Below are 13,574 nucleotides of genomic sequence, written 5' to 3'. Positions count from 1 at the left end.
TAGCGTGATACTGATATGTGTTTTATAGAGCTGTTATTCATGCCCCTGTGCTACTCCCCCACGCGTCCTGCATTAGTCAGTCAGGTGTTGAAATCGTGCATCCTTGCACCCAGCCATAGCACCAGGACAGCGCTGGTGTGATATAGGGCAGGGGACGATGAAGGATGGAAGGAAGACATCTCTGCTGGTATTGGTGCTGCTTTTCTTCAAACAGCAAGTGCTACAGATCTCAGTCTCCCATCAGGAAAATGATTCATCCCTGACTAGAGAAAGGAATGGCATGCAAAGATCTGGTTTTGTTGTGCAAGGGAATTTCTTAATGCTTTACAGTAGGGGGAAAATACTGAGTTTGTTGCCCTCTCCCCTCCCCTCCCCCGCCCCCCCCCCCCGCAAAATATTTTTGAGGGGGAAAAAAAAAGTATTTTTAATGTAATCTGTAATTTAGGAAAGCAGAATTGGGCTCCCATGAGCAAGGTAATTATCCTGGCTGGAGGGGATGGCTGCAGGAGCAGCTTGCCCCTGCTGCATGCCAGTGGCAGGTCTGCTGTGCTATGAGGCTGCAAGGAGCATGAGAACCCCCTTTAACTGCTCTGTAGATTTACCAGAAGAAAGGAGGCTTTCAGGTAGGCCACATACACAGCTTCCTTTTGCTGTTAAGAGTTTTTAGTGGAAAAAAGTATTTCAGCTGAAGCGTTCTGCCCCTATCTGGTACAAACAACCCTCTCCGCTTGTATAGAAACAGAGTCCCTCGAAATAAAACTAGCAACCCGTGAGTCCGTAGCACCACCTCCCCTCTTCCCCCCCACCCCCACCTAGACGTGCTGTAAAACCTGATTATGAGAGAGACACGTTTACGAAGGCTTCCCCCCAACCCCAAACACGCACGGGCTCTTGCAGAGGCTTGCATCTCCAATTTCACTAGTAATTGCAGACATAAGAAACCATAAAATATTAACTTCTGTGGGCTTTTAATGAGGCGTTCCATCTTAAATCTGCAGCGTTCCCCTAAGACATCACACTTTTCTAGGTTTACTTTTTAAGCTGGATTTCTCCTGCCTTGCTGGTGACTCATAATTAAGGAAGTCAGAGTTGTAAAATTAACACAGCCCTCTTCCACTACCCTTTTCACCTCGCTCCCCAGCCTCGCTCTCACGCCGCGCGCACCTTCGTTAACTCCTTGTGGAAACTTGAGCGCTTGTTTTCACAGCAGAGGCAGCTCTTTGTCATCGGGTTTATGAGACCGAAGAGGAAAGTCTGTGAGAATCTACCCTGTGATGAAACACGCAGTCTACACATGGGAAATGATTCATAGCGAACTGATTCATTAACAACTTGCGGGCTGCCAGAGTGGGTCGGAGACTGGGAAAGCTCGGCTGGAAAAGAGAGGTGGTTAATTATTTGGGAGAATGGGAGAGACTGAAGACTTAAGTAACCCAAGTTACTTAAGTTTTTGTCAGCAGCCTGCATTTTGTTTAGAGTTGTTCGGCCTTAGTAAAGGGCAGGTCCTTATCATGGAGCTATCTGAGTGCACGTGTAACTCTGCTTTTGAGCAGATCCCGAAGGATGTTACTGGGGAGGGATCTGGAGGGCGGTTCAATGGAAGTATGAGCATTCATGGGACCAGGTCCCCTTATTTGTGGTATGCTGTTAATTAGTACTGATTGCGCAAATAATTATATATCGATCGCGGTTGCTGTTGAACCAGCAGTACAACGTAGAGCAAGTGAAATTAATGGAAGATTTTGAAAGAAACCATCCATGTATGTCTTTAGTACCTGAGTGGCTTTTGAAAATGGGAGATGGGCATTCTGGAAAATTTCATCGTGCATCTCGTTATCCAGGCGGGGGAGGTACACACACAGATGTCAAATCTTGAAATAGCTGCTTTTCAAATTACAGGAAAAGCAGCAACATTTTCACTATATAATAAAGAAAATAACAGCAATGAACCTCAAGTAGCCTCAAACTCTTCCAAACAAGATAATTGGAGGCTGTAGCACAGCATATTTTTAGTTATATCTGCTATAAAGTAAACATCTTCTTTGCTCAGGACCACCAGAAACGTTTCCATAAGAAATGTTGGCTATGTCCCAACTTGATAGAATGCACAAACATTTATGCGAGAAGGCAGTTCCGAAATTTCTGTTGAAGGCACTGGCAATTGTATATGTTGTGAAGGAGAGTCCAGAGTCTTAAAACTGTCGTTTTTCGACACTGATGATGATAATCATTCTTGCTAGTGTTAGCAGCCAGTATATTTGGGGCAAAAATACTTGCCGTGAGACTTCCATCTAGACACTACGCAGTGCATTAGTTTCTTTTCTCCCTCAGCATTTAGGAAGCATGTTCATTCCTCGGTTCTCTTGCTCTGGTTTTGTCTGGGTTACAGCCACAGCTGGTGTTAATTTTCAAAGCTCTCCTGATTTCACTGAAACTCTGAAGATTTTTTCCTTAGAATATCAAGAAGAGGCATTTTAGGGCTAGACAGTAAATGTAAATGAGTATAAGCGTCGTGGAAGCTAACAGAGTAACTGACTTCTACAGCTTTTTTTTTTTTTTTTTGACTGATTGATAGAAGCGTGTGCCCCAGTTATTCAGCCTTTCTTTAAATACTTCTCTTTTGAATGCACTGTGTGTTGTGGAAGCTACTCTGAATCTCTTTGGCATTTCCATCCATCCATTTTCTCCTTATGAAACTCCTCTTCACATACAAATACATAGACCCATCAGTATGCCTGGAATCTCCTCTCAGAGAGGAAGCTGCTAGTTCGGCTTGGATGAGCGTGTTGCTTTTTGGATGTCGTGATTGCAGTTAGACACAGGATGCTGGGAAGCAATGACGAGCTCGTTTGATGAATGGCTCTCCAAAAAGGCACGCTCCTTTTGAGAGGCCGAGCTTCTTACTGTGTCTGTTTCTTCTTCCCCCAGGCCCCTTAAGGCTCGAGTGCAAATAAATTTAGATGGGTCTGACACAGATTTGGGCAAATAAACTTAGCTGAAATAAAGAAAAGGACCAGTGCTGCTTAGAAAAAATGGATTTAGAGTTTAGACAGGTTATAAAAAAAAAAAAAAAAAAAAAAAAGCCATGCTGGAAGATACATTTGCTCCACAAAAGATGGAAAAAATCTTGGAAGTGATACCTTCAGAAACACTTCCGGCCTCGGATTCTATTTACCTCCCTTTTTCTTCACCAATTTCCATTCATGCCAAATTATTAATAGTAAATTACCACGTTCTTACCAAAATGAAGCTTGCCCTCTTTACTTCTTGCAGTAGTAACCAGGATGCTTAGGTTTTTTTTGTTAACTTGCTTTGCTGACAGCAGTAGATTTGCCCAGAATGGGAAGGTGGAAGGGTACCAGCAGCACACGGTCACGTTTTGACTGTGTGATTGCTGCTGCAGTTATTAGAAACGGTGTGTCTTCAGTTCTCTCCGTTACGTGGAATTCACTCCCTTCTTTTTAAATGCAGTAGTACAAATGCATGTCTCTTTTGAGACCTACCATCCAACAGTGCAGGTCCAAGTGCAATTGGACAAGTGAAGATGGCAAAAATATTGGGAAATATACTAGGGAGCTCAGAACTGAGTTCATGATAAGTTAAGCCTTAATTAACCCTTAAGATATATTATGGCATTCCTGGGGGTAGGGAGGGGTGAAGGAAATGCACGGTTGGGCCTTCAAAGTACCTCTAATCTGTGCTATGGACTAGCAAAAAAGGACGAGGTGAAGGAGAGATGTAGGGGCATATAATAAGAATACAGCTAAAAACAGAGTAAAAGGAGCTGCGTTTGAAAGCCAGTCCGCAATATCCTCTAGCTGTGGCATAAGCAGATGAAGTGGAGTGTGCAACAGAGAGATTAGTGAAAAGCACAGAGGAAAAAATAGTTATGGCATGATATTACATGGCAAAATAAGATCTATCCCTAGCTTTAAAGAAACCTAGGTGAAGATAAGCTGTTAGGTGGATGCCAGCCGGGGATGGAAGTGGGCAGGGCGCAGAGCAGAGTGCTGCGGAGTGCAGGGCAAGTAGAAGGAGACTTTAAAGAAACAACAATGGACAGACAGTTTATGGTAAACCAATAAAATGTACTTATGTCTGAATCTGAAATTAGACTCTGAAAAATATGGTCTCAAGGCACCTGCTAAAGAGCTTAGCATTACTGGAATCTTAATAAATGACTCATGCTGTCATAATCTGATCCTGACATCAACTCTCTGTGCTGTATTTCTGCAGCTTTTGAGTGGGGGAAGGGGAATTCTGCAAAACTGTAGTAAAGACTGAGATGTAAATAGGCAGTAAGAAGCACACACGACATATTGATAATTTCTGTATTGTCAGCTACTTTGCAAATCCCGAACACGTGAGACTTGAGGACAATAATGCAGCATCAGAAGAAACGGGATTTGCCCTCCGCCTTTAAAATCTGTGCCTGATACTGCAGGCTGTAGACTGTTGCAGTCTCTGTTCAAGACTTCATGGCCAGCAGCTGCATGGAGCTGTGCCACCCACTGGCTGCGATCCTGTGCTTACCTGTAAGTACACATGCAGCGGTCCACCCAAAGGGTATAAATACCTGGCCGTGGGTTCCCATGCTTTGCCTGTTGCTTCCTCCTCATGCCTTTGCTGCTCTGCTTCTGCTGCTATTAGCAGCTCGCCGAGAAGGTTAGAGACGTCCAAAGTTAGCTGCCATCTGCAAGAGCAGAAGAGAAGTGTTTCTCCTAAATCCGAAGGAGAGCCACAGTGGGAAGAATAAGCAGTGCAGATGAAAGAGAGAGTTACCAGCATAAAATAGCTGTGATCTTGGATAGCATTAAGGGGGTAATGAACTTCTTTTTCCTAATGTTAGCTCTAACACAGTTTTTTATTTTGCTTTGGGAGAGTCATTTCGTTGCTTTAGGTATAGTAGAAGATTACCCTCTCCGTAGAGATGTATTGCAGATTAAAGAGATGTTTGTTAATTCTTCTAATGTTCTATACGTTTAAGTGCTAACATAGAAGTATTAATTATTAGGTTCCTCTATGTCAGTATGATGCCTTGCAAACCTCAGTTGGATGCGGTCGCCCCTCTTTCTGGAATGATAGCACTGTTAAAACTGTACCAGAAGTTGGAAAATGTAGTGATGATGAGCAAATTGAGGGGAAAGGGATGGCAATGGATCAGCTTTTGAATTACAAATGTGCTGCATGGGTCATTTTTTTTTATTCAGTGTTCATTTGGCCAGTGTTCAGGGAAAGTTGAGATTTTGTCCAACTTTTCAGTGAAGCCCTGTGGATATTTCAGTTTTCTGCACACAAAAGCCAGATTTTGCTACATGAATAAATGCTTACTTTCCTGGTGTAGACCAGATGCAAGGCCAGTAAGGAACTACTTATCATGTTTTGTGCTTAACAGAAAATCACAGCCTGTGGCCATAATTCTTAGTAACAGAGCATTTTAGAGCATCCTGGCAAGTTATTTGTCATGGATTTAAAAAACAGCTTCTGCTTGTGGTTTTTAATAAAAACCTCTTGGAAATGCATAACTTAAAAGTTTTTCTCTTCCTGATTGTTTTTCTCTTTTCCTTACCCCTTTTTTGCGCATGCTGTTGTTTACTGTGCAGGTCAGTACTTAGGTTTGGGGAGGGTTTTTTGGCTTTGTTTGTTTTTAAAGAGCATTTGAGGCATTTGCTCTCCTGGAAGGTTAATAGTAGGATATAAAACTGATGGGCTTTGCAAACAGGAGTGTGTATATGTGAGCAGCAAGGAGCAGGAACATAGTGGAAATGGATTTTTGACAGAGTAAATTTTAAGATTTCCAACCCTGACAAGAATCCCTCTAATATCTCATTGCTTATCCCTTTGAATAATTTGTCCTGTTGCATTCAGCCGGCTTCAACTTTTCTTTTGTGTTTAAAGAAAGAGAATGAGGGGAATGAAGAGGTTGAATAACCATCTGGAAGAAAGATAGCTGCAAAGATGCTCAGTGAGGAAAATAAGAAATAACAAGAGCCTGTTTTTCTTAAGTGGTTTTTTTTTTTCTCCTTTCCTGATTCAGGATCTTACAATTTAAATCAGAGTTTAAAAAACACAACCATAATAAGGCCTAGAAGTCAAATTCCTATTATGCAATGTAATGTTCTCCTATTTACTTCTCACTCTTTTTCAGGCAGTTACAGTGGGTTGTTAAAAATATTTACTTTAGTGTTCTTGTCATTCTTTTTTTTCCTCTTCTCTGTTTTTCCTATTAGAAGTCATTCTTGTCCCTTATTCTCTGAGCAACAGTAGTCGAGACAGTTTGGAGTAGCAATTTCTTGTGTTAAACTTTCCCGTCTCTAAGAAATGGCTTATAACGATGTGAAACTATGGATCAGTCCTGAAGGTGGTCAGCCTAAGGTATTTTTTGTTTCTTATGGCTACTGCAGTGGTGTCCTGACTGTGCCTGAGGCTGTTGTGCAATGAAATTACGTGACTATATTCTTGGGGTCTTGGTCTTCTTTTTTTCTCAGTCAGTACTTTTTCATATCTGATTATAGCTGGCCCTAGCTATGGAGAAACCCTTCCCTGGCTACCTCTTGATCATGTCACCGCAACCCTCAAACCTTGGGCTGACTCTTTGGGCATCTTTTACCAAGCATGGAGTCTTCTGAGCCGTATCGTACATGCCGCTTGCGAGTGCGGAGCCGTTATCTTAATCGCTAACACCCACAGCGATGGTGGGGCGACCGTGCCAGCAGGCACTAGGGGGTGCTCTCCAGCACCTGGACAGGCTGCTGGCCAAGGGTCCTCAGCCAAGTGGGAAGCATGGGGCTCGCTATTCCTCTCAAGGGTCTCATCCTTGACACTGCCGAGCTGCTGTCTTCCTCCTCTCTGCTTCTTCTCAGAGGGTTTTTCTGTCTTGTCATATCAGTACTTAATTTTTCTGAATCGTTGCTGATTTCAGTTCTTTGCTTCAAACCGTTGCTAACTGGTATCAGCTTGGCAATCTCGCTGTCTTCTGGCTTTTTTTTTTACTTTCTTATCTTGTGTGGCTTCGTAGCCTACATGCTCTCACACTCACAGGCGGTGATAACTACAGCTCATCATGTTTCCCTCAGTAAAACAGGTTTGTGGATCACAATATTTTCTCATTCTTACTCTGGAAACCCGGGGTATGTGCTAGTTGTGAAAAGTGCCCTAAAACACACACTGGCAGTGAGAGTCTGGATCGCCCACTCGGGCAATCAACACTGAACATGAGCACCAAAAAGAAGAGTTCTTCTCTTCACCGCCTTTTGCTGTTTAATCCCGCAAGGCAGAGTGGGGACGCTTCGCATGCACAGCTGCGTTTGCCTGAGATGAAGGAAGAGACGTAGTTTCCCACCAAAATAGATGGATACTTGGAATAATATATCTGAATCCTCTCTTTTCTCCTGTTCCCTCACCTAGATGCAGTATGTCCTTCAGAGTGGGCAAAGATGTTTGAAAGACAAGCAGTCTTGTTTTGTTCCTTATTTCAGTATTCAGGCCTAGTCTCTTTTTGTTAAATTGAGTGAGTAAGCCTCGATATACAAATTATTTCATACTTTTGGTGTATACATTTTTAGGTTTGCCCACACTGACAAGCATAGGGGTCTGATAGGTCCTATCTCGGCCTTATTGAAGTCACTACCAAGACTCCCACCTACAGCAAAAGAGGCTGTGCTGTGTCCTCCTTGCGAGTCTTTCACCTGGAAAGCCTGGTTCCTGCTTCATTGTCCCAAGGAGGAGCTTGGCGTGGGAACACCTTTGAAAACATGCCAGATACTCAACTGTTTGCGTACCCCTTTGCAGAAAAGTCTGAAGAGTGGGATACACCAGAGCTCTGTTTTTGCATGTAGAAAATGTGTGACCCATGAATAACAGAGGCAAGATATAAAGAAATACATGCATACTATAAATAATAACTGTGGGTGTTACACATATTTCGGGGCTGTAATACACTTGCAGGTTTTAGATGCTTTTTGTAACCTCTACCAACAAGTCCCTTGGTGATGGCAGAAATTCCTTATGTGCTTTACACGTTCAGTTATTTGACAGGTAGCTGTTTTCCTGCTCCCCTAAATCAAGTGCTTGTCAGTAATAGCTTGTACTGGTTGCATTTGCTGTCCTCTTTGTTGTAACAAGTGTTTGCAAGAGGTGTGCATGTTATCGAGCTCTGCCGGACTAGCTTTTGGGAAAAGTCTCTTAGGGCAGCCAAGACTAGCGCTAGGAATATTTGAGTAATTGCTTGCCTGGTTTGGTTTGGTTTGGTTTGGTTTGGTTTTTCTAGATTGGCTGTCAACACAAAGAACCAAGGAAAATGATTCTGAGCAAAATTTCAGTTTTCTTTTTTTTTTCTTGACAAATTAAAAAAATACATATATTTCACTTCACCAAACCCCTGAAGTGTTTCATTTCAGTCATTAAGAAAAGTAAGGGGAGCAAAAGGTCAGACTTTGAAGAAATTGCTTGGGAGCAGTTCGCTTTGCGTAGCTCAGGCACTGGAGCCCTCGCTGAGGATGGAAGAGGCCTTGCTCTGAATCTGTTCTTTGCTGGAGACTATTTGAACCCATTTGTCTCACTTCCCAGGAAGATCTGTTAGGAACAGGCTATTCTGAGGCCAGGACAAGATTAGGTAGAAAATGGATTTTAGTTTTTATAGGTTGGAGGAGACACGGGCTAGAACAGATGTAAAAACAAAAGCAAGCAGTGCTGAAAAAGTCTTTTTAGTTTCAGACTTCATTGTGGAAAATGAAACTGGAGAATTTGCTTGTTTTTGACTTTTGTGAGCACTATTTAAAGAAAGGATCCCTACATGAGTTTGGGATGATTATGTCAAAATAGAAATTCATGTCTTTTTGTATTTTGAAAGTCCTATTTTATTAGCGCATTTTAAGAGGTAATCCCTTTGCGTGCACTGCAGAAAATGTTTCAAGCTGTGCAAGTGACATATTCCTTAGCACACATAGATGCTTCAGAAGTACTGCTAAATTGATGCATTCTGGCTTGTTGCAGCTCTCCTTACTGCCTTCAAATTAATGTCTTTTCAGAAAATTAGTATACCTGAATCAGGGGCTGCTTATAAAATAAACATTTTTCAGTTTTCAGAAACTTACTTCCTGGCTTGATGGCTTGGACCAGAATGCCTCCTTGCCGTCACATTGCATCGGAGGGTCTTGTTGACTAGCAGCCTTTGGGGTAGTGTTGGGAGACAGAAGTGGCTGGGCAGCTGGTGCTTTGAGCCTCCCACTGGAGCCTGCCCTCTTCGCATTAGGTTATTCTGTGTGGCATGTGATGGGATGTGGTCAGTACCGTGCGTGTATTAATGCCAACATGCCTTATCATTATCGTTTTTGTGTTTTTGAACGTAGATCACTAGATGGCCGGCTGCAAGTATCTCACCGAAAAGGTCTTCCCCATGTGATCTACTGCCGGCTGTGGCGGTGGCCAGACCTTCATAGCCACCATGAACTGCGTGCCATGGAGATGTGCGAGTATGCCTTTAACATGAAGAAGGATGAAGTCTGTGTGAATCCCTATCATTACCAAAGAGTGGAAACCCCAGGTACTGCAGACCCTATGTGTGGATACCTCGGTTGCTCAGTACCGGTTATCAGTTGGTTTCAGAATGGAATGAAGCAGCAGGGATGGGGTTTTAAAACCAAAGCATATCTATTATTGATGGCAGTCTTTTACTGTATGCAGTAGAATAATTTATGAATCTACACTGTGGGGAAAAATATCATTGAAAAATCAATAAGATGCAAGTCAAGCAGGTTGTGTTATTGCCAGGTTCCTAACGTGGCATTGTGTGCAAACAAACTCACATACGTACTAGGTAAAAGTACAGACTTTGGCAGTGTTCTAGGTATCCCTAACTGTTGATTCTAAATTAAGACTAAACTTATTGTCTAGTTGAAGTATTTCTGAGAATAGTTCCCAGCACATCTGATCTTCCTGTTCTGAAGTCTTCCTCCTGCCTCTGAAAGAGACTTTCATCTGGGACTGTAGACAGTTCTGCTGTATGCCAGTACAAATCTGCAGAACCAGTCTGGATGTTCATGTTAGACCTAACTTGCAGTTACATTTAACGTGATGTTTCTTCCTTTTGGATCTCCTAGTATAACGTCTCTTAAAATGGTTTTCAAGGCAGATCTTTTAATATGGCCTAGAAGATGCAAACACACAGACTAGGTGTGTTCCGATAAGCAAATACCTCCATCCCCAGCTGAGATATGTTAAAAATAGCATCTTTAACTGCTGCTGTTATTTCAGAAGAAAATATCAAATTGTGCCCCTTGATTAAGGACTTTGTTGTCACATATATTAAGGGTGTTACTCAAAACTGATTTCTCCTCGTTTCCTAGTGTTTCAGTCATTTTATTTTAAAGATGTTGATGTTGCTGTTCTCTGTATTTTTTTCTTTTCCATTTGTGCAGTGTTACCTCCGGTGCTGGTACCTCGGCACACAGAGATTCCAGCTGAGTTCCCACCATTAGACGATTATAGTCATTCTATTCCAGAGAACACTAACTTCCCAGCAGGTATCGAGCCACAGAGCAATTACATTCCAGGTACTGTATATCTTCCACCCTGCAAGTGGGGGGAAAAGGGACATACTGCACAGTGAATTGTGTGTATGTACGCCAAGCGGCAGAAGTGGAAAGTCTTTGTCTCTGTCATTGCTATGAAGCTAAGGAGTGGGAACCGATACCAAAATAGATAAAAGCTGTAAATGTAGACACACAGCAGTGCTGTTTATAGTCTTGTTTTGTTTACTTTAAATTCACCTCTTCCCCTCAGTAGTACATAATCAGAATTTACTGTGGAATCTAAAGCTGAAAGTTCCCGTAACAAGTTTAGATTTGAATGAAACTCAGTCACTGGAATTTGAGCAAAACTCTGTAAATTTCCATTGGAATTGAGCTCTTGCAGTTATGTATCTCTTTTACAAGCAGTTTACACCTTATTTGCATGGGAAAATTGTGCAGCTGCGCACCAGACAAGGAAAAAAATCTGGACAGAAAACTGCCTACATGGCATAAAACTTTATCAGACTGAAAATCCTGAGATCTTTTTTTCCCCCCTTCCTCTGTTATTCACAGATTATGATTGTGCCAACTCCTACTGTCAGCAGCTTGAGGGAGAAAATTAATGCTTTTTTTTTTGGTTTACTGTGAATAACAAAGTAAATGTTTCTAGTGTTTACAATCCAGGCTTTGCAGCCAGTTGCAATGACAGTTTGACTCTTTATGGTTCTAGAGACACCACCTCCAGGCTATTTGAGTGAGGATGGAGAAACTAGCGACCACCAGATGAACCCCAGCATGGATGCAGGTAAGTCACCTTTTGCCATTCAGTGCAGCTTTCTAGGTCATGCCAGAGACTCTTTTATAAGTTTTTTTCTTTGGAGCACTGAAGATCAGATGGTGGTTTGAGGTATTTTATCCTTGTAGGAGTGCAAGTGCAGTCTGACAGCTCAAGTAAAACGTAGCACTGTATGTTTTATAGCTGCTGGTGAAAGGTACACCGTGTTCCTGTTCTCCCCAACATCCATCATTAGATATTACTAAGCAGCAGCCTGGAACAGTAGAGATTTATCTACGGATGATAGTTTGCATTGTATTGTGACCGTGCATCTGTATGCATATGAAAATTGTGCATGTAGTTGGCACATTCTGCATAGGCATTTTTCTGATCACTTGGTTGCTTACTTTTGAAATGGACAGTTTAAGTTTATTTGAAATGAACACTAGCAGATTGGTTTTAAGGGGTTTTATCAGTTTAGTGGGTATATCCCAGTGAACATTAAAAGCAGTTCTCTCTCACTGCCAAGAAAACAACTTTTAAATTAGATTTAGCGGCGCCAGTCTTAGTGTTCATGCTAAGCTGTATTGACACTTTAAAATTAAACATGCAGGTCTGATCTTTCGGGGAGTAACTGTCTATTAAGACATCCTGTCGATCTGCATGGGGTCACTGTTCGTGAGTAGGAATTGCTGAATCCAACTTTTAATTTCTAAAACTTTTACTTGAAAAGCAAAAACATGCTTCTGGCTAGAAGGGTTGGTGCTTTATAAGACAGATATGCAAATACATAGCACTTAAATAAAGACAGACATGCAGAACCTAATTAATGCAAATGCTACACATGAATGTCTCGATTTCTGTGCATGTCTTCAGCCGTAGATCGTATGTGGGATTCTAAAAGAGGGATGACTGATTTACAGTCTTTCACCGCAATGTTACAGATGGAGGAAGGCAGTGTGGGTTTGTTTATCTACATCAAACATAAGCCTATTGACACAATCCGTTTTAGTGCATACAATTATTGGTAATGTGGTTAACATTTGGAATGTATATAGGGCTTTTTGGGAAAGAGTACTGGAATGGGATTGGCCTAGAAGTTGCTATGAATAGCCAATTTATGTTCAAATGCTACATCTATTCCCTCTGCCTTTGTTACATTCCTTCAGATGTCATGGACTTCCCACTTTATAGAAAAACAAATCTTAAAGAAGCCAGCTGAACTCAGTGCAGGAAGAAAGAAAGATTATCTGTACCACCTTTCTGCGTACGTGTGGTATCCAGAGACTGTGGAACTTGCTCTGGACTTCTGGGTGCAGATGCTCCAAATATATGCACAAAATCTGTGGGCCAAATCGAAATGACTGAGGATAAAGTTCTGGCAATTTTTTGCTCAGACCTGTATACCCTGAGCCAATATTCCATTGTCCTGACACCAAGTAGTAGTATGTTAAACTTGTTTTGCGCTGTGAGGAGTGAGTATGTTTTGTGCCTGGCAATGCAAAATTGAGCTCTTAAATGTCCAGCTAACTGGGTTTGAGTGTCACTGTCATCATAGTACTTGCAGTTTTGATAACTGCATGTGAACATCAGCATGCCTGGTTTTGAAATCTGGTGGGTTGAGACTAAGTAATTGTGTTATGAAGATGTTTAGCAGTATTGCAGACTTAGCAAGTTGATATCATAAGTAATAGTGATTGTAAGCTCATGTAAATAGTAATCAACATCAGAGAAACTGCTGGTTTCACAAAATGAAAGAGAAAATGGGATACCCTTTCAACAAGCCTGGGCAACACTGAAGATTGTGGCTTTTGTGCAGTTACCATACTAATAATTATAACGTCTTGATTTTCAGGTTCTCCGAACTTATCACCAAATCCTATGTCTCCAGCACACAATAATCTGGGTAAGCATGTGATCCTGAGAACTGAGTGTAATTACAGTCAAGATAGTGACATTTTAATGATGATATTTCTTGAGGTGTGTGCTTTTGATGAGGTTGTGTGCTTTTGATGAGGTTGTGAACACGGTTGATGCTTCTTTCTGCTAATCCCTGTGGCTCATAGTAATTCTACATGAAATAAGTCTGAGTTTATATCACAGAGTTAAGTAAAAAACAAGAAATAGTGACAGACAAATACCAGAAAGAATGAGTGAAGGATTGCAACAAAAATATATTGGTTTGATTAAATGAGTTTGCAAGAAATAGTATGGCTGTTTTGCCGATGGTCTTCTGTTCTTGGTTTGGATTTTTTTGTGTTTTTTTTTTTTAAACGGACGTCTATTTG

At 41.6% G+C, this 13,574-nt stretch overlaps 1 protein-coding gene across 4 annotated transcripts in view; it reads left to right on the top strand.

Moving 5' to 3' along the window:
• SMAD3 (SMAD family member 3) overlaps positions 1-13,574 on the top strand; it is a 79,391-nt gene that overhangs the window by 46,373 nt on the left and 19,444 nt on the right. For 3 of the 4 annotated variants that reach the window (XM_068959002.1, XM_009667271.2, XM_009667273.2), the window contains exons 2-5: positions 9,351-9,544; positions 10,419-10,553; positions 11,242-11,316; positions 13,142-13,192. In XM_068959002.1, the coding sequence (XP_068815103.1) occupies positions 9,351-9,544; positions 10,419-10,553; positions 11,242-11,316; positions 13,142-13,192 (455 nt within the window). Of the gene's footprint in view, positions 1-4,392; positions 4,536-9,350; positions 9,545-10,418; positions 10,554-11,241; positions 11,317-13,141; positions 13,193-13,574 lie in introns of those variants that run through there. The other variant, XM_009667272.2, reaches the window with a different exon arrangement.

The sequence above is a fragment of the Struthio camelus genome, chromosome 12 (genome assembly GCF_040807025.1).
Source record: "Struthio camelus isolate bStrCam1 chromosome 12, bStrCam1.hap1, whole genome shotgun sequence".
In the NCBI taxonomy this organism is placed as follows: Eukaryota; Metazoa; Chordata; class Aves; order Struthioniformes; family Struthionidae; genus Struthio; species Struthio camelus.
This window is presented reverse-complemented; position numbering and strand designations above follow the sequence as displayed.